The following is a 22,306-nucleotide window of genomic DNA, read 5'->3' on the forward strand; positions in this document are numbered from 1 at the left end:
TAAAGACACACACACACACATTTAAAATCATTACACACATACATAAATATGAACCTGTATTGAAACTATACACTGTGGCACTATAGTGTCTGTATTGATGTTGGTTTATGACTGTTTTCTTATGGTCTAGTATTAAGCTCATTGCAATGGAAGAATATCTTCTGTTTTAATGGTCTTTCTTTTCTCAGACATGTGCACATACCAACGATCTTGATAATAAGCTGACAGTGTCAATCTTCAGACATAGGCCATTTCCACACACGTTGAGTAATGCACTTTCAATGCACTTTAGCAATCCGTTGGAAGTGGATTTTTTGTTCCGCACATGGAAAAGCAGTTACAAATGTTCACTAAAGCATATTGAAAGTGGATTATCCAACGTACGTGGAAGCAGCCATAATTTAAGTAACCATGCTGTAAATGATACATTCATTTTGAACCCTGGGCTAAGCAGGATTTCCCATCTCTCCAGTCTAGACCACCCTATACCCAATTTGAAACATCCCATCTCCTCTGTTGTGAGCGAAGCTGTCTCCTGCCCGGACTCTGTTTTTTAATAAAAGGGCCTTTATCCTAGCTGCCAGGGGCCTGGATAAACTTGATCTGGCAGGAATTTCATCTAAATGTGTCCACAGAGCAGCAACTTTCTTGCTAGAATGCTCCAAGGGGGAGGTTTGAGCTAATTATTCATAGCCATGGGCCATCTTGGGGGAAGCTCAAGGAGCACATGGATTAAAGGCCATTTGTTTCAAGCCTCTTGAGCTTCTCTCATCATGGCTATGAATAATTGACTCAAGTCTCCCCTTTTGCCAAAACAATAATTCATGCACAAACATTGGCACAGTTAAAAATAATTTCCATATATTTACATATTTACCATATAAGGTTGACTGTGGTAGGCATAACTCCTAAAGGTACCTAAAGATTGGCCACTGGCTTTAAGATGATTGTGAGAGTTGCAAAGCCTGAAACAATGGGAATCTGAGCATTGTGTCCCTATGTTATGTTACTTGAAATGGAAGCTAAGTTTGTCTGTGGGAAGCATAGCTGATACAAAAAATAAAGCTTGGAGTCTCAAAACTGGCCACTGACTTCAAGGTGACAGTGGACTGGGAGGAATCAAATAATTTTGGCCCACACAGTTTGCATCACCCACCCTCAACTCATCTGCTTTTTTGCTTTTGAAGCCCTGGTGGTCTGTGTCTAGGATCACCCATCTCCAGGTGTAATCTGGAGAATTCCCGGAATTATACCTGAATTCTAGAGTACAGAGACCCAGTACCCTAAAGAAAACTGATTTCTTGGAGTGTGAACTGTACAACCAATGAGGTGCCTCTACTTCAGGATGAGAGAGATAAAATGTGCATACTGTTGTTCACATTGGCCTAAAGTAGCAGCATACCTGAAATGTCTTCTCAAGCATTTGGGGATTTGGAATTTAAATTATTTTCTTTATTGTAGAAAAACATAGTTTACTGTAGTCAAAAGCTCGACAACTGTAGTCAAAAGCTTGACTATGTCTCTCTCCTTATTAGCTGCCCTTTGTTGTTCAGCTCAGGCATTAATACGATTATGTAGCATTTTGGGGAAAAGATGCAGCTTAGAAGCCCAGCACTGGAGGTTAGAATGGAGAAGACCTCCACAGCCACCATGTACTTCCCTTTTGTGCTCAGGTATGTCGGAACAAAGGACAGCCAAACACAGCAAAAGACGAGCATGCTGAAGGTGATGAACTTGGCTTCATTGAAACTATCAGGCAACTTCCTGGCAAGGAAAGCCACAGTGAAGCTGATGATAGCCTGGAAGAACAAGTAACCCAGGACACAGTAAAACATGATTACCGACCCTTCATTACATTGCAGCACAATTTTCTCATTTATAGAATGCATATCAACATCTGGGGATGGAGGAGAAATTGCCAACCACAAGGTACAAATGGAAACTTGAATAAGGGAGCAGGTTATAATTATGGCATAGGCCAGCCATTTCCCCACCCATGTCCTTATTCTGGATCCTGGCTTGGTGGCCATGAATGCTAGAACCACAATGACAGTTTTAGCTAACACACAAGAGACAGCCACTGAGAAGATGATGCCAAAAGTTGTCTGTCGGAACAGACATGTCGTGTCCCCTGGCTGGCCAATGAATAGCAAAGCAGAGAGGAAGGAGAGCAGGAGGGAGATGAGAAGAATGTAGGTGAGGTCCCGGTTGTTGGCTTTGACGATGGGAGTATCCCGGTGCCTGATGAAGATCCCAAGCACCAAAGATGTGAGGAAAGCAAAGAAAAGAGCAAACGTGGCCAAAGTGATCCCCAAAGGGTCTTCATATGACAAGAAGCTTATCTGTTTTGGAAGGCAGAAATCTTTGTCATTATTTGGATACTGATCTTCGGGGCACTGTAAACAGTCATTCATATCTGAAAAAGAAATGTGAGTGTACATACACTGAAGTAGTTTTCTTAGCAAGTTGCACTAATAAGCCTCATGGAGCCTTCAATAAGGGCTTATAGATCAAATTGGGTATGCTGCATTTACAGGTTTCTTATAGCTTTCTATTTAAGAGACACACTCAGTAAATGTCCAAGGAACTAACAAGGAATAGGAGATGTTCACCCTCATCAATGAAGTTACCATTTCTCACAGAATACCACAAATTTGCAGTTATCACAACTTTTATCTCATCTAATGCAAGCTATTAGCTGTAACAAAGAGTTCAGATAGATGAATATATATATTGAAAGTGGGTTTTTTTATCAGGTTAATGGTCATCATTGAATTTTGAGCAATTTCTTTAGACGTTAGAGGATTAGGTTCCATACACCCTAATGCTAAATTGATAAATTCAGTACATGACATCTCTTACCTTCTTTGTTTGAAATCTTTCCTTCTGGACATGGAAGACAATCATAGCAGCAAAAAGGCTTCCCTTCCTTCTTTTGCCTACTGTAACCAGAATGACAATTGTCATTGCACACAGAAAGGGGCCTGTCCTGTCCAGAAATGGAAGAAAGGAATTTGTTAATAGTTGTAACAGATGTTTAGGGATTTATATTTTATTGGTTAAATTTCAATTAAAAATAGATTGGAGGCATGGTGTGATGCCAGTGTTTCTTGAGACCACTTAATATTCAATGGATGGTTGACTTTTGCTCATCTGATATGAGCCTTGGCTCTGTCATCTCAAGACTTCATCCAGTGCTCCCCCCCACCAAATATATTATACCACAAAACACTGTGTTTTGATGTGATATGTTAGTTTTGCTTGGTAATGCTTTCCTCATCTATCATCATTTTGTTTCTCTAGTCTTTGGTTTGAACTGAATAGATTTGTTTGCAACCACTTCCGTGCTCTATGGCACTATTAATGTTCCACATGTAGCAGTAGAAAAGAGGAAGAGTCCAGTAGCACCTTTAAGACTGTTGCACGCAATCTGTGCTTCAATTGCCTCTCAGCCAATTCCAATAAGAGACAGTCAAAGAGTCCTGTGCGCAAAGTAGACTATAACGTTTAATTAACCGTGGAGGAGCATCAGTTACACAGAGAGTAAAGGAATCCCTTGTGCCCAACACTCGTCAAAGCTACAATAGCTGTGCAAAACATTTTGGACCTTTGGGTTAATTACAATATCGGGGGTCCCATTGGCCCAAGCTCGGTTCTGGGCCCCATTGGTCCTTTCTGGTGGACACCCCTGATAACCCACTCATCACTTATGGCAGAACAATTTTGATATAATATAATATTCATAATTTCAATTAGCATTTCTTATCGTCTTATGACACTGTCTTTATCTTTCAAGAGAACATCTCACTTTTATCTCACACTTTCCCACCTATAAAGTTAAATGGGATTTTCTCTTCTCCCTATTAGAGTTACAGTTTCCAAGGGCATTTAGATAAAAGGTTAGCAACATTTGCAAAGCTGAAAAATATGGTTTCCTTGGCTCCCTTGATGGGAGGGGAGAACAATCTCCCCTTTTCCTCTTAGGAATAAGCTGCAGCTGCTTTTGGCACCCCCTTTATCCTGAGGGGCTTCTCTCATTCTAGAGGCATTCCAGTGGAATTGTTACTCTTCCTTTTGAAGTGGTCTATAGTAGACATGGGCATGGAACAAAAAAAATACGAACCACAGACCACGGAACTGGACCAGTTACGAACCAGTTCGTGGTTCGTGGAGTTTAAATGCCCCTTTCTGGCCTTAACAGCGGCAGGGGAAGGGGCCTTTAACAGTTTAAAGGGCCCTTTCCTGCTTTGCAAGCAGCAGGACCCTTTAAACTGCCCAAACCCCAGCCCCCCTACCCCCTACCCCCCCCCAGCCACAGCCACAGCCCCACACTTACCTTATCCTGCAGCGCAGTCCTTCCTCTCCTCCCAGGAGGGGCGAGAAGGCCATTTTTGCCCTGGGGGCCTGCAGGGCAACGGAAGAGGCTGAAATTGGCCTTCCTGCCCTTCAAATGGCTGTGGCGGCCATTTGAGGGGCAGGGAAGCCGAAAAGAGCCTCCCTGCCCCTCAAATGGCTGCTGCTGTTTTCAGCCTCTTCTGTCACCCTCCAGGCCCCCAGGGTGGCGGAAGAGGCCAAAACCAACATTCCCACCCCTCCTGGGAGGAGAGGAAGGATGCTGCACTGCAGGATAAGGTAAGTGTGGGGCTGATGCTGGGGAAATGGCCATTTAAACTGCCCTGTAAATACGACCCAACAAACCAGGATGGAAAGGAGCTTCCACAAACCCTGGTTCACAAACCCCGAACCGGCCTGGGTTGTAATTAGGTCCGTGCCCATCTCTAGTCTATAGTCCACTTCTTTTAATCTCTCCCTTCTCCTTTTTCTTTCATCTGTTTGTTTTCCTTTTCTTCTTTTATCTGTTATTTCTGGACTAAGGTTTAACTTTCATTTCTGATAATAACCCTGTCTCCACTTTGCCTTCACATGCAGCTGGCCCTGCTCTTGCTGCTGCCTTTGACACAATTTTGCTTTCTAACCTATGAATACCTTTTATATAGAGCATAATGATGCAGGTGCATAATATGTTTCTTCTTCTCCCATGTCCTAACGGCAGTCTGGGCTACAAGTGCTTAGCCTTTTCACATTAGCAGGTATGCATTCATGTGTCAATCTTCTACTGTGCATAGTAAGAATATAATCAGAACAACTGGGAATACAATAATTGCATAGGTACTAGAAAGGCACATAAAATTCATTCTCACATTTATTTTATTTATTTTATTTTATCACATTTCTAGACCACCCTCCCCGTCAGACAGGCTCAGGGCGGTTTAACAACAGTTTAAAACAGTAAAAACATTATAAAAACATTAAAACATTATATCATAAACAATTAAAATTGGCAGGTATAACATATTAAAATACAGCATTTTTTTTGCATGAGTGGTGGATGGTCTTCAGTGGTATGGCCGGCAAGAGGACAGCCTAGCCCCCACCAAATGCCTTGTGGAACATCTCCGTCTTGCAGGCCCAGCGGAAAGATAACAAATCCTGCCAGGCCCTAGTTTCCTCAGACAGAGAGTTCCACCAAGTCGGAGCCAGGACCGAAAAGTCCCTGGCTCTGGTAGAGGCCAGGCGGACCTTCCTGGGGCCAGAGACCATCAGCAAGTGCTTAGTGGCTGATCAAAGCGACCTCCGGGGAACATATGGGGAGAGGCAGTCCCAAAGGTATGCTGGGCCCAGTCTGCATAGGGCTTTATAGGTCAACACTAATACCTTGAACCGGACCCGGTACTCAACTGGTAACCAGTGCAGCTGACGGAGGATAGGTGTTATATGAGCCATGATTGGTGCTCTGGCAACCACCTGTGCAGCTGCATTCTGAACCAGCTGCAGTTTCCAGATCAAGCCCAAGGGAAGCCCTGCGTACAGTGAGTTGCAGTAGTCTAATCTGGAGGTGACCGTTGCCTGGATCACTGTCGTAAGGTCATGGGTCAATAAGTAGGGGACAAGTTGTCGAGCCTGTCTTAGATAGAAAAATGAGGATCGAACAACCGCTGCAACCTATGTCTTCATAGACAAGGAAGCATCCAGGACCACCCCCAGGCTCCTCACTCTCAACACCGGTGTAAGTGGTGCTCCATCGAGAGCGGGGAGCCAGAGTCCTGAACCCATGGACCCTAGACCCACATGCAGGACCTCCGTCTTCGAGGGATTCAGTCTCAGCCGACTCTGCTTCAGCCATTCAGTCACAGCTCTGAAGGCACATTCCAGGACATCTTGGGCAGAGCCATGCCGGCCATCCATCATCAAATACAATTGGGTGTCATCTGCATATTGATGGCACCCAAGTCCAAAACTCCATACAAGCTGGGCAAGGGGGTGCATATATACATTAAATAGCAGGGGGGAGAGTATTGCCCCTTGAGGGACACCACACACCAATGGGTGGAGGGATGACAACTTCTCCCCTAGTGCCACCCTCTGTCCCCAACTGTGGAGAAAAGAGACAAACCACTGCAGAGCTGTCCCTCAAATCCCCACATCGGCAAAGCGGTGGATCAACAGGTCATGATCGACCGTGTCGAATGCTGCTGATAGAGCTAACAATATCAGCAGTGCCAACCCGCCTTGATCCAGCTGTCTACATAAATTCACATTCCACAAGACTATAACAAAATTTGTGGTAGGTTATTAGCTTTTGTGAGTCACAGCTCACTTCTTCACTTCCACATGTAGTAATAATGTATTATTGTTTCAAAGTTCTGTCCAGTTTAAGATATGAGTGGATAATCATAATGAGTCTACCATACCTAGGCCTGGATCCTATGGGTGAGTTCAAGGCATGTTATATAGTAATTGAAGAGCATGCTTCCCCTTGTGCTAGTTTTTCCATTTGCATAGTATTAAGAATTTTCAAAGAGCTCCTACACAAATGGAACTGCTAGCGGAAGAGGAAGCACACATTTTGTGGCAGAGGTTATCTAGTAGGATATTCACGCCCCACCCCAAATGATCGAGATCCTGGTTTTAGTTAAAAAAAATACCCAGGATTTGTGAAGTCTAGGTCATATTCTCTGTTCTGTGTTAGAGAATCCCACTTTTAACCAGCCATTATTCCCTATGGGGGAAAAACCTCCAGGTTGGAATTGGGGGCCTTTTTGAGTGACCTACACCAAATTTGCAGGGATCCCGCTGCTGACTGCCCCCTAAAGGCCCACCAATTTTTTCTTATTTTATTTTATAAAATTTTATTTCAATTAATAAACCCAGACACATAAAATATAAGCAACAATCATACAGTCATCTAAATCATACCTCTACAATCGTCCACTCCTACAATCATCGTATTTCATAAAACTTAAACATATCATCTAAATCATACAGAAAAAACCATAAATTGAATAAACCACTTTCATTTAAATCGTATTGGTATCCATATCTATATATCCATATAGAACTTGCTTATATATGTTCTTAATTTTTCACTTCTATTTAAATATCTTCCCATCTGTCTTCATATATAATAATAATCGCTCTTAATTATTCTTAATTTTCAACTATGTACTCAAAAAATACTTTCCATTTTTCTTACAATTCTTGAACTGGCCCATTGTGTATATAAGATGTAAATTTCGCCATTGACGCGTATTCACATAGCTTATTCTTCCATTCCATCAAATCTGGACATCTTTCTGCCTTCCATTTTGCTGCAAATAATACTCTTGCTGACATCACCAAGTACTTAAATAGTTCACTAAGCATCTGTGCTGGTCATTGACTGAATATCATTGACCAAATAAATTGGATGGATGAATGGATGGATGGATAATATTACTTGGTAAAACATTTATTTACATATTTTTGGGATTCCTCACAAACTTACATTTTAATATCTTTTGCATTTCTTCATGTACTCCTATTCAATATTTTCTTGCTTTCTTGCCTGTCCATCACATCTGATAAAATGTTGCATTGGCGTTCTGACATTTCAAGCATTTTCCATTATAATGCTTATTAGTTTTTGCAAAGTATTCGGGAATAATATAACCTCTAAACAACATTTTATACCAATTCTATCTTAACATTTGATGTTCTGCAAATTTCCTTTCTTTTATCTATGGATTTCCCACTAACTCATACATATATTTTCTCCAAAGTTCTGCAGCCGTTTTATCATACAATTTTTTAATTGCTCTGATTCTGTTTCATATTGCAATAATTTATATATTTTTTCCTAATAGGTGTTTTGAATCTCCACTGATTGTTTAAAAACCGTTTTCTCAATTAACCAGCCTCCTCCTTTAACTATTTGTTCTTTGAATTTAGATACCATTGGTAATACATCAGCCATGGAATTTTTAACTCTTCATCTTGAATTTCTTGCCATGTTTCTATTTTCCCTTCTTAAAATAGAAGTGATTGGTTGAGGCTTCTTGAAGGCATCAGGTATTCATAATTTATATACTCAGTTTTATCTCTCATCTTAATTTGGGGAAATCCCACTACTGACTGCCTCCTAAAGGCCTGCTAAATTTCAGATGAATTGGACCTCAGAGACCCCAGAATAAGTTCTCCCGAGACACTGTCAATTGTTTCTGATGAAAACAAAGATTGAAGAATCCCTAGCTTGCCACAGAGCCATGGAGTTTAAAGGTGCTGGAGGTGGCAATTTAGCGAACTTTTGGAGCTTGGGGAGAGGAGAGAGGCAGAATGGGATAGGAATTCACTGCCTACCCAGTCTCATGCCACTGTCCTGAAGCAGTGGGTCATGATTGGCTTCATGCCTGCCCTCTCTCACACAGCTGTGGTTTCCTGCGCCTCCTTACTGCAGCAAGATATTTTGGCTCAGCAGAGTTCAGCCACTGGATTTGGTCTGGGAGTCAATCTGAGGAACCAGCAAAACTGGATTACACCAAATCAGCACAAATCTAGCTTTAAAAGCAGGTTCCTGGAGCTAGAACCCAGATTCTTTCTACCTACTGTATACAGAACTCAGCCATAGGAACCAAGCCTGCATCAACAGAAAAGAACAGAAAAAATTACACATGAGAGCACTGAAATGAAATGACATATCCCAAAGTGGAAGGAATCTTACCTGGTTGAACATGGCAGGCCATAGTATGGTATCCTCAGAGATGAGGAGCATTTTGTCAAGAGGAGCTTTGGGATCTGTCTTTCCAACTTTGACTCGAAGAAAGGACTGGTTTGGGAATGTGACCCAGTTGATAATATCAAACCCAGCTACTAATTCCCCATTTTGGTCAAACGACACCTGTTCTCTGACAGTGTTGTTGAATGAGATACTTCCCAGAACATGGTGAAGCTAAATGGGAGAAAAGATACCAATGTGTAAGGAAGAATAAAATATGAAAATATTCAATAAGATGATAAAAATACAGAAATGAGGGGTGATATTCATGGCCCTCTGAAAAGCTGTACATAAATGCATTATACTATTTGTAGGTTTGATCTTTTAAAAAATGGGAAATATTCAGCTTCCATCCCTTTGCTGCTGATAGGAAGGCTTGGGAAGACATTGCCAATCTCTGAGCATTTACAGAGAGAAATTCTGAAATTTTGCAAAACCTCCCTTCCTGCCCCTCCTCTTTTCCAATTTATCTTTGATCAAAAAGAAAACAATTACAACTGATTCCTAAAAAGAGGAAAAGAAAACGAATGTTGGATTTCAGGGAGAAAAGAGATAAAGAGGAAGTATGAGAATTTCTTTTTACCACCCTAACACCCTCAATTTTCCCAAGATCATGTGTACTCACAAAAATATTCTACAACTAGAATTCTAGATATTTTACACCTAGATAGATTCGAAGTGTCACCCAAGTCATGTAAAAACTTGAAGATACATGTATTGGCTGAAATAATTGTTGATCACCTGATACGGTACAGAACAGTAGGAATTCTGAAACACCTTCGAATAAAATAATTATCACATCTCATTGATTTTCTAATTGTACATATGTTTCTGATATTCCCACTCCATGCATATTCACTGCTTGTTCTCATTACTTACATTTTCAGTTATCCTTAAGAATGCTTGTTCTTCATTTTAGATTCGATGCATCTTGTGTTCACTGATAAAATCCTATATACATCATCATCTTTACATTTCCTTGAGGCATGCAATTTATGTTAGACCATTTTTCCTACATTTTCATTGCTAAGTTGTACATTAGCATCACATAGATGACATGAGATATTTATCACAATATCTGTAAGACACGGTGCGTTCTAAACTGAGGTCTCCCTGACTCACTGTTAGTATTCTCTTAGAAATTAATGTAAGCCAAGTTATTCCATTTGTACATCTCTGCCACTGAACAATTCAGAGTGATGCTGCATGCATCCAAAGATATGTTGCATGCACACTCCCGTGCTTGTAATATTACCTGCCATAGCTGTTGATTTTGAAGCTCCAATTTCCCACGACGTACAATTGCTTTTTTTTGGAATTTAGAGAAGAGCATGTCCTGCAACGCATGTGCTACAGCGTAGACACTGTTATAGATACTATAGCTGTGGGCAGTTGTAATTGTTTCAAAAACAGATCCAGGAAGAGACTCCAGCTTCTCCTTCCCAGTGCAAATATTCCCATCCTTCGGGTCTACCACAGAGTTGGAGAAGAAACAGTTAAATGCTTGTTGCCAGAAGGGCCTGATAAAGCCATCTTCATTTTCAGATGCAAGACTTCTTTTCTGAAGAAATATCTGGAATCCAGAGAGCTCCACCGAGTGAATAGCAAAGGAGATGGCACCATGGATAGCATTTATGTCCCAGTTTCTTTGAAAGGGAAGTGAGGTGAAGTCCATCTGGGCTGTCATAATCCATATTTTACCTTTTGCCTTAATAGGTATATCCTCAAGTTCTGGTAGTTGGAGGAATATTCTCAAAATTATCATAGTCTGAATTTCACCATGAAGAACCAAAACACTGGCAGTGCTTCCCATAACAGTTTTGAACATTTCTATCCCTTCTGAAACCATTGCTGCAATTCCACTGGAAAAGGGAGGTGCTGGGATTGTTTCTATGAAGTCAAAACAAATCCCGTTCTGGGAAAATATAGGAATCATTTCCTGTACAAACCTCTCTCCAGTTTCATCATCCAGAGAAATCACCCCAATCCATGTCCACCTGAAATATAGCAGTAGGTGGACAATCCCCATATATTGATACAATTTATTTGGGAACATCCGGTGGAAGAAAGCAGATTGAGTTTTGCTATCCATCACTGGGGCAGAGCCATATGAGAGCTAGAGAAGCAACAGAAAAATAGAAAGAGGTTTCCAAATTAAGAGAGAGATTTCCAGTGAGTACAAAGTTTTATTTCATACTATTGAATATACAAATTGGTCCGCTATGGAAGTCACTCTTGATTGTTAACATGCCAGACCTGAAACACCATTTGAAAGATAACAGTAATGGAAATCATATGTGGAGCTATCATTCTCCTGCGCAAGACCTTACCTGTGGGATCTTGTAAATGCAAAGAATGGCTGCCACATAGAGACAGATGTCAGAATTTGCTCCTGTGATAACTGCAAGTGGATTGTGTCGGACATCACACTTGTAGTTGGGGATGAATCTGCCCCGTGTGGAGAGTAGTTCCATCGAGGCAAGGTAGGTCCAACTTGCAGCGAAATGGCTGTTGTAGATGTCAAAGCCCAGCGTGATGTTGGGTAAGATCTGGGGGGTTTCATTGATCTCCTTTACAGCAAAGTCCAAGGCCAGGATGTGCTGGTAGTTCTGAGTCAGGTACCTGCAATAAGACTTTAATGGGGCATCACAGTGCATTTTGTCAGAATTCAACAGCCTCAGTCTCTGTTCAATATATATTTCCTATTCACATTAGAATAGACATTAACGGTACCACTCCAGAAAAGACATTGACTCTATTAAAACATAATAAGGAACCGTGGTTTCATTAAGCTATCTAGGGTTAATATGCAACCCCATATGTGAGCTACTTGAAAAATTAGAGTTCAGGTATATCAAACCAGAATCAAAAAGCACTGTTTGATTATTTTTAATTAACCTTGTCTAGTTTTAACTATGGTCCTTGGTGACTGATACTGTGGCTTAATTCTGGTTTATTCTCCAGCACTACTTTTCCAAATTCCCATTTACCATAATGACTGGTGATGACATCTGCATTTGGAAAAGTCAAGCCAGCACTGCAACAAACCCTGCTTTCTCATTATGTCTGACATGAAACCTCTTACACAAAGATGCTCAAGTGAAGGGAGACACAATGTTAGCCGGGAAGCTGTTTTAAAAATAAAAATAAAAATTGTACAACATGGTGTCAACATTAATACCTGCTCGATGCAAAAATTGACAATAACAAATTAAGCAACCTGTACAGCCTACTGAATATCTTCAGACTTCTGAATCGCTTCAGGTTTGTATATTTTCTCTTTGCCTCCCTGAAGGCTCTATCATTTTCACCTCACTTTCTGAGAGGGAAAGAGGAAATAAACTCTCTGAGGAATGATCTCTGCTGGCTCTAGAGTGATGAAATTGACAAAGCCTTCCAATCTGCCTTTTAAAACTCGACTTCCAAGCTAACATTGCGTCTCCCTTCACTTCACATGTAAGAGGTCTCGTGTAGAGAGACTCTGAATTGAGACATCAGCAATCAGACTCTGGGCCAAGCTACACATGACGAATGACACTTGAATGGCAAGTGGATTGAGTGGAGGGCAAGTGAACAGGGAGAAATACACTTGCCGGTCAAGGGTCATTCGTCATGTGTAGCTTGGCCCTCTGACTTTCCAATTGTGCACTCAGCCCCCTAACCCTTGCCCTGCTTTGGAATCTTTTTCTTGTCGTCTGTACAGAACCAAGAAGAACATCCAAATGCATTTTCATGCACTGAAACCTGGGTTTAGTTCTGCTCTGATTAGCTTTCAGTGAAATATTACTCACTGCCTTAGAAGGTTAATATGATTTAGCTGAAATATGACATATAGATATAAATCAAGATACAATGATTCCTGGAAAGGTCTCTAGGGGGATATATTGATACTGAAGGATAAAAACTCAAGATACAGTAGATAAGACTTTCTTGGATAGTTAACTAGCATACCCAAGAGACGGAATATTGGGCGGTGGAAGATGCTTTGCCTCTTCCTACACTGGAATTTAAGTAGGATTATCTCTGCTTGCAAAAGTCAACGTCAGCATCCTTCTTGAAGCTTGGGAAGCTGGATCTCTTGCCTGCAAAGTACCTGAAACTACTTAGGATGAAAACATTAAAAATAATGGCATAGCCAGCATGACTTCCTTTCTGAAAAAGAGAGAGAAAATAAAATGCAGTCCCAGTCATTCTTTACCTGTCATTTCTCAGTTACATCTACAAGCACAATGTGGTTAAAAAGTCTGATTTCTTACACATGGTCATCAAAGAGTTCCTCCGAGGGACGTTTGTCAAAAGTGATCGGATTGGTAAACATGTAGATCTGGGATATAACGCCTGCAATGATGAGGTCTCCTGATTTATAATATTTGTGAAGGATAGGAAGAGGGTCCCTGATGGGACATGTGACAGGAGGAATCTTGCACACTGCCAGAGGCAGCAGCGCCGATATCAACATTGCAAATGCCACCATCTTGAGTGAAATTTTCCTTCTGGACAATAATTCCTGCATTTGTACATTGTTATGAAGGGGTAGCTATTTCCTTGGATTGTACAGCATAAAACATCAGGTTTTATAAGGACACAGACTTTTCTTAACTCTCCTACAGATTTACAAAGGGGAAATTAAGAGCATCCTTTGACCTTGGATCACAAACACAATCAAGCTAGTTGTTAAACGTCTCTAGAGACTTGAACAAGATGTAGAAATCATTATTGTTTATTCGAGAATTACCAGAGTGATAATTGCTGGCCTAGAGAGATGTTCAATGTGACCTTGCAGGAGGAAAAAAGTTATGGCATCATTTCCCTGACATGTTTATTTCTACATATGGATTTGCTTTTGGGGTTCTCGTGAGTTATTCATATAATGCTCTAAAAGCATTACTGCCTAGGAGGAAACAGTTCTTTGCCCAAAGAAAGTTACAGGGGGTACCACTGGAGTAAATAGCCAAATGGTGCATGCATACCCTAGACATAATACATGGCTTGGATGCACTCCTGACCCTGAGTATAACAGTGGGACTAGTATGGGAAGGTGTGCTAGTAGGCGCAGATAATGATTACCAAAAAGTAGAAAGGGATCATCTGATCCCTGGAATGCTGCAATGTACATACAAGTAGTGGGGGGAAATAGTTAAGTTCTGAAAATAAAAGTTTGGGATCCTGCAGAGCTGGAGTTGAGGGCAAGAGGCCCATTTGCCGGGTTTTCTCTTTTAGCCACTGAGAGGAGCTCCTGAGCATACCCCCAGGTCCAGATGGTGGCTAGGTAGCCAGCACATTGGTGATAACTGACACAATGATAGCTTAACCAAGAAAGTTCTTTATTTCTTACAACAAGCTACCTCAAGAGAAAGAGCACACAAGGGAAAACAGGGTTGCCACCAAGTGCTTTGCAGCTGTTTAAAAGGAAAGAAAAACAGTTGTTTCTGGTCTAACTTACACCGTCAGAGTTACCACAGTATATCTTATGCATCTCCTGCTTGAGATGGGCAGTCCAATGTCTAGGTAGTGTAAGCGGTCAGCCCGGCCTCCTCCAGTAGTACAGCAGTTTTCATATAGCTGTGTGTAATATTAAAAGTGTACAAGCCTCTGGAGTTTAAAATGGCTGCGGTTTAGCCAACCAGAGAGCCCCCTGCCGCTGCTACGTCCCGCCCAGGAGTCTTGGCATGAATGGAATGCCACAAAGGAATGCAGGATGATTAAGCGGCAATTGGACTTCCTATCTTCCTGGTCTCGCCCATGACCAGTGCAACAAAGGACTCGCAGTGTCAACCCCACTTAGCACCTTCCTTTCCCTCCTTCCATGATGAGATCTCCTGTCCATGATTGAGAAGCTGATCAAATGACATTCATAAGTATAGACAGTCGTTCCTGGCACAAAGTATCCCCTCCCTAAAAATACTTGTCCTAGCTCCGGTGTACTTCATTAGGAAAACCGTCATTTTGTGCAGCGCAAGAACTAGTTTTACATTTATATTCATACACCCCAGCAGCTATCAATCAAAGTACTCAAGCATTTGGTCTTGCCCAGGAACTAGCCATTGGTGCCTTTGTCCTAACTGCTAGGAGGACTCTCCTCCACCTCAGGGCACATTTCACCTGTAAAGGTAGAGCTCTGGCCCCATTCAAATTGTGCTAGCTGCCAGGATGCTGTTCCATTAGGGTCTCTTCCCTAAGCCTCTCTTCCTCTGAACACGTTTGAACATGTTTCCAGATCCACAAGCGCTGTTCCCTTGAGGTTTGCTCTAAGCCTCTTGCCTTGCCGAGGACGCTGGCTGTTTGAAGCTCTTCTCTCTCCCTCCACAACCTGGACTGGACCCCCTGCTCCAGGATAGGTAGATATAATTACTCCCTCTTGCTCTATTCCCAAATATTCTGGCTATATTTCCTAGGACTCTGTGTGTCTGTGTGATTATTTCCCCCCAGTAATTGGTGTGTATGCGCATGAAGTTCTTGTGTTCAATAAAAGTTAAGGTTTTATATTAAGCACCAGACTCGCTTGTCTTATCGTAGGAAGAGACCTGGTATACAAAGGTGATAGATCCCAGTTACCGCCTCTCGTATAGACATCTTCTTTGCTAGCTAATTCCCCCCTATAAATCATATTTATGCAAGGAGACCATTTCCGGTAACAGTAGGGGGAGAAGGACTACACCCCTGTCCTCTATCCTAGGTTTCACCAGAGCAGCACTAGATAAAAAACTGCTTGCTCCTTTTGTATCCTCCCCTAAATCCAGTCCCTTCCCTAGGCTGGGAAACCTTTTGACCATGTCTCTCATGTAGAACTCATCGCATTGGTTCCCAGATTTTATGACAGAGGCAAAAGGCGAGCACAACACACAATAAATTTTTCCCAAGCTTATCACTTCCTTCCAGCATTCAATGAGGGGCGTGAAGGGAAAGCATATGGCCATTCCAATTGCCCCTTTTCTTCCTGCCTCCTCATCCTGATTATGGAAAGGTAAATCAGAGGTCAGTTTTGACATATAAAAGTCCCTGGCCTGTTCCATGATGGGTGTACAGGCCAAGGACTTCCCCTGATGTTGCCTCCTGGCACTCATTTTCAGAGGATGATTGCCTCATTTTCAGAGGATGACTGTGTGAGTTTCCCATTACTCATCATGGCTAGTAGCCACTGATTGGCCTTTTCTCCATAAATAAGATTGCCATCATCTAGAGATGCTAGGTCACCCGGTGAGGGCAGGGGACTCCCTGCTCCCAGTCTCTTCCCCCCAGAATGACTCTCCTGGGTGGTGGGAGGGTAAGATGGGGGAATAGGCCTTCTGAACATGCTTTCCAGGCAGTGCAATGATGTCACTCCCAGGAGTGACATCATTGTGCCACCCTGAGAGCTCTCCTGCACTTTACAGCAGGCTAATTTGGGCAAATGCTCCCAAGGCCTGTGCGATGACATCATTTCCTGGAATTGACATCATTACACTTCTCCGGAAGCATGGAAGTGCTTTGCATAAACAAAGAGCAAAGAGAATGTGAGTGCTGGGTCTCCTCATCCTCCTGGGAGGGTAAAGTGACCTGGCCACCCTTCCATCATCAATGATTTTATTGTTAAATTGAAATTCAGATGGCAATGCCCACCCTCTTTCATCTGACTGGGATCAGGAGTGGAGCAGGTGAAAATTTCCCCCACCTTAACCCAGCTGGTATTAGGAGCAGAGCAGGTGGCAATGCCCACCCCCCGCCATCACTCATTGGGGATCAGGAGTGGAGCAGGTGGCAATGCCCACCTCACCCCTTCACCTGGCTGGAATTAGGTGCAGAGCATGAGGCATTGCCCTTCTTCCTTTCACCCAGCTGGGATAAGGAGCAGCCGTCAAAACAATAACCTATCACGGTAAATGCAAAATTCACCCAATATAAAGCACCCAATATAAAGCCTGGTCAAATGCCAGGCTCCAACACCCTAACTTTTCAGTTAACCCGAGCTGTCAACCCTTCATTCTGTTAGCACCATCAGCTCATCATTCTAACACCAGCTGCCATTCTTTCTCTATGGCTAGCTACAGAAGGAGGAAGAGACCTGTCAATCAACCTCCCTTTCTGCTGCTGTTTCAAGCTTTTACCTGCCTCTTGCTGGATGCAGCATTTGGCAATCCTGACATTTTTATACTGATTCCATCACAGCAACACTATGCACATGCTAAAGAATATGATTCTGCAGGGTAGAAAGGAAGAGCCAGAGAGCTGAATTAGGCCCCAGAGCTCGGTGTTTTTTTAGTGTACACAATAGCCATAAGTTTCACATTCTAGAGGTCAAGTTTATTATTACAGTCTGTGACCAGTACATATAAAACCATTTGCATTCTAGAGGTCAAAAGAATGAGTGGTTTATATGAGAAATGCTTTTATTTGAATAAACAAGGGCCATTTCCACACGGCTTACCTTTGCTCATAACGACCCGGAACATTGTGCAAAAAACACGGAAGAACACATTTCCTCACGTGAGATTTGTGCGACGTCACGTGATGTTGTGCAAATCTGCCATGAGAAAATGCGATCTTCCGCATTTTTTGCGCGATGTTCCGGGTCATTACGAGCAATGTGGAAACGGACAAGGAGAGAAAGCAGTATGGCTATTGTGTAAACAACATTCACATACTCATTTTCAAAATTACACAACTGATTTTTATCATTGGAGCCCTTTTAATATAAAAATCTTGTCATATAGAATGTCATTCTGCAAATAATAACATTTCTAGCAACATGTAGTTATTGATGTATTGTCGAAGGCTTTCATGGCCGGAGAATGATGGTTGTTGTGGGTTTTCCGGGCTGTATTGCCGTGGTCTTGGCAATGTAGTTCCTGACGTTTCGCCAGCAGCTGTGGCTGGCATCTTCAGAGGTGTAGCACCAAAAGACAGAGATCTCTCAGTGTCACAGTGTGGAAAAGATGTAGGTCATTTGTATCTACTCAGGAGGGGTGGGGTTGAGCTGAGTCTTACAGGATGACTCAGCTCAACCCCACCCCTCCTGAGTAGATACAAATGACCTACATCTTTTCCACACTGTGACACTGAGAGATCTCTGTCTTTTGGTGCTACACCTCTGAAGATGTCAGCTGCTGGCGAAACGTCAGGAACTACAATGCCAAGACCACAGCAATACAGCCCGGAAAACCCACAACAACCATGTAGTTATTGAATTTGGTTTGGAAAATAGAAATCAGACAATCAGCTCCAGGTCGCATTGCTAGGACTTTGGGCCACTCTGCCATCCTCCCAAGCTTCCTCCCCACCCCTGTCACCATGCAAGAACAGTGAGGAGGGGACAGTTTTCCCATTTCTGCCGCTGCATGTGCACAAAATTCCTCCATGTAGAGCAGACAAAATGGGAAACTACACACACACACACACACACACACACACACACACACACATTTTTCACAAGGAAAACAGCTTGGGAGAATGGCAGGAGCTCTCCCTTCCTTGGAGGCAGTTTTCCAAGCCCATTTGAGCTCTCATTTTTTAATGCAAGTAACTCCCCAGGAGCCCTGTGGCACAGAGTGGTAAGCTGCAGTACTGCAGTCCAAGCTCTGCTCACGACCTGGGTTAAATCCCAGCGGAAGCTGCGTTCAGGTAGCCGGCTCAAGGTTGACTCAGCCTTCCATCCTTCTGAGGTCAGTAAAAGGAGTACCCAGTTTCCTGGGGGTAAAGTGTAGGTGACTGGGGAAGGCAATGGCAAACCACCCCGTAACAAGTCTGCCAAGAAAACATCATGATGCGATGTCCCCCCACGGGTCAGTAATGACTCGATGCTTGCACAGGGGACTACCTTTACCTTTACCTTTACCTTTACCTTTACCTTTACCTTTACCTAATTCCCCAAAACTGCTGTTTGTCCATGCAACTCCAGATTGGCTCTGTGGCAAACTGGTGAAGAAAGTAACATTTAGCATGACTCTGAGTTACTGTAACATAATCTTGTGCCAGGTCTCTGCTTTCTCTTTAAAAACAAACAAACTTTCCACCCTTTATTGTGCCTTAGATTCCCCATTCACCCCAATCAGGCATCTACCCCAGGTGGTATTACTAGGATCGACTTATTGTAATGTAATGGATCCGTGTTAGTCTGTAGTAGCAAAATCAAAAAGAGTCCAGTAGCACCTTTAAGACTAACCAACTTTATTGTAGCATCTGACAAAGAGAACTGTGATTCTTGAAAGCTTATGCTACATTAAAGTTGGTTAGTCTTAAAGGTGCTACTGGACTCTTTTTGTTTTGCTACTACAGACTAACACGGCTGACTCCTCTGCATCTTTGAATGTGGTAGCTGGCAGCAGTGTTCCTTCCAACCTGCTTTCCCTGTCTTTTTCTTTTGATCTGACTACCATTGAGGAAAAAAAACTTACACAAATATCCGGGGTAAAATGCTATTTCTGTGGTAAGTGGAACTGTTTTCTAAATGGGAGAAAAAACATTTAAGTATATTGGGGAAGATTAGGGCAGTTAAAATGTTTATAGTACCCCAGATGTTATATTTATTTCAGGTACTCCCGGAAGAGATATCTAGGAAGTAATTATTTATGGGGGATCAAACAATTAAAAAGTGATTATTGGCTGTAAGGAAGCCAGACTACCAGGAAAAGCGATTTACTCACCAATGGGAGATCTAGGGTGGGGCATTCCACAATTGGAAAGATACTACGAAGATTTCCAATTACGGATGATATTGGAAAAGGATGGTAAAGGTTTGGATGAATGGGTGAGATGGGAAGATAATGTAAACAAAGGAGTAGGTAAGTTTGGAATATTTACAACAAAGGTGAAAAAAGAAATAGAGATGTGTTCCAGGAGCAGACTTGGCTGTATGCTGGTGTACTTTCAAGAAATGCTGGCGTCGGCCCCAGTTGCATCACTGTGGCTCAGGGATGTTTGCTAGCATCTTATAATTTATGCTTAAATAATGCAGCATCCGTTTTTGATGACTGCTGCCATCCACCAAAATTAGCTGAGACTGGTACACCTATTCTGTTTTATGCAGATGATGCTGTGATCCTGTCTCATACTAGGGTAGGGTTGCAAAGGCCTTGCAATCTTCCTCCTACTATTGCTCTTGAGAATGCTTGGTGATCAACTACTCGAAACCTAAGATCTTAGTTTTCACTAAGACTAAGAAATGGAACCTGTCTCAATGGTCAATCAATGGGTCTAATATTGAACATCTCAAAAAGAGTCCAGTAGCACCTTTAAGACTAACCAACTTTATTGTAGAATAAGCGTTCGAGAATCACAGTTCTCTTCGTTAGATGCATGGAGGGCAAGAAGAAACTGGTCAGATATATAGGTGGAGAGGGGGGGAGGAGTAGATGCAAAGAGTAGCTTCTGATATGGAGATCAGTTTGCTTCTGTTAAAGAAGTCAGTTACTTCTGATAATGAGATAACCATTCATAGTCTCTATTCAATCCCAGTTTGACTGAGTCAAATTTACATATGAATTCCAATTCAGCAGCTTCCCGTTGGATTTTGTTTTTGAAAGGTTTCTGTTGAACTACAGTGACCTTTAAGTCCTTGATGGAATGTCCTGGTAGATTGAAGTGTTCTCCCACTGGTTTCTGGATGTCGCCATTTTTAATGTCAGATTTGTTTCCATTTATTCTTTTGCGCAGAGGTTGGCTGGTTTGTCCAATGTACAGAGCAGATGGACATGGTTGGCACATGAGGGCATATGTTGGCACATATGTTGGCACATGAGGGCATATATCACATTGGAGGATGAGCAGCTGTAAGAGCCAGACAGTGTAGTTGATGCCATTGGGTCCTGTAATTGTATTTCCTGGGTAGATATAAGGGCAGAGCTGGCATCTGGGTCTGTTGCAGGGCCTGGTACCTGTGCTGGTGACTCTGCTAGCCGATTCATGATTGTAAGTGAGAAGTCGTTTCAGGTTGGGGGGCTGTCTGTAGGTGAGGAGAGGTCTCCTTGCCTATAGATAACAACAACAACAACAACATTCGATTTATATACTGCCCTTCAGGAAAACTTAACACCCACTCAGAGTGGTTTATAAAGTATGCTATTATTATCCCCACAACAATCACCCTGTGAGGTGGGTGGGGCTGAGAGAGCTCTGGAAGAGCTGTGACTGACCCAAGGACCAACCCTTAGTGCAATTTCTTAGGAAAATATTGAATATCCCCTGTTGTGTGTCTAACATGGTATTATAGGCAGAATTTGGACAGCTATCCCTGGAAGCAAGAGCATGGCTATATGTTTTTAAAGGGAGATTAAAACTGCTCTAGGCTGAAGATGGTTTGTTAGACGCTCTAAATTGAGATATCTACAAATTGACCCAGATGAAAGCCTTGGATGAGAAACTGATGATAGTTCGACTGTCAATTGATGATATTTTTGAGATGGGCAAATCCAAAGCATTTTCTCGGACTAACACCTGTATCCTAGAAATCGACCATAGCAGCTTGATTTGAAGAGACTGTAGTCTTTGTTCACCCCTATCTTTTGAACTTTCTTTCCCAAAATACCCCTCCCCATATGTATGATTTTGCTACCCCATGATACTGCAGAGCTTTCTTGTTTGCAAGATTGAATATTATGCCCACAAGGGTTTTACAGGGGAGATTTTTGAATAGGCTCTGTTTCAACTGAATTTGTCCTTGAGGCCTGAATAGGATTGATACATCCTTTCATGCCCTGCTTGAATGCAGGTTCTTCCAAAATATAAGGGATTATTATATTAAGCCTTTAATTGACCAGCTGTCTCCTTATACTCCAGAAACCCTGGCTCTCTGGCTTAGTGATAAGGATTCTAAATTTATCTTAGCAATTGCAAAATATGTCTCAGTCCTTTTAGTCCTTGCATTAAAAAAAAGGAATAAGTATTTTCTGCTGCTCAAGATTTATGAATCAATGAGCTTCTAAGGGAATAAAAAGGAAGGAAAGGAAAAAGAATGGCATCACTGCAGCACTCCAGCCCTGCCACAGCAGTTCTGGTCAGCAATGTAGCCATGCCATGGCCAGCCACTTGCGTATGGGATACTACCATAAGGCCCTGTACCGGCTTGAAAACAAGTGAAATCAGGAAGTTGTCTAGAGTCAGTTGGCACTCTAAGCTGTTCCATTGTGAGAATTTTGCCCAACTCCATGTAGGAGGAAAAAATATAATGTAGCAAACAGTGACATTTATCACCAAATCAGATGGAAAAAATTGGACAAGGTTTAATTTTTCCACACCAGATCT

General features: G+C 42.2%; 1 protein-coding gene across 1 annotated transcript; it reads right to left on the reverse strand.

Annotated features, from left to right (window-relative positions):
* Positions 1-1,514: 1,514 nt before the first annotated feature.
* On the reverse strand, positions 1,515-13,565 carry LOC129339733 (vomeronasal type-2 receptor 26-like). Its single transcript, XM_054994314.1, has 6 exons — positions 13,348-13,565; positions 11,422-11,599; positions 10,347-11,207; positions 9,038-9,265; positions 2,863-2,989; positions 1,515-2,416 (listed from the first exon to the last, which is right to left on the reverse strand). Exons 1-6 carry the CDS (start codon positions 13,563-13,565, stop codon positions 1,515-1,517), a joined length of 2,514 nt encoding a protein of 837 aa, XP_054850289.1.
* Between the last annotated feature and the right edge of the window lie 8,741 nt (positions 13,566-22,306).

Source organism: Eublepharis macularius, chromosome 12 (assembly GCF_028583425.1).
Source record: "Eublepharis macularius isolate TG4126 chromosome 12, MPM_Emac_v1.0, whole genome shotgun sequence".
Taxonomy (NCBI): Eukaryota; Metazoa; Chordata; class Lepidosauria; order Squamata; family Eublepharidae; genus Eublepharis; species Eublepharis macularius.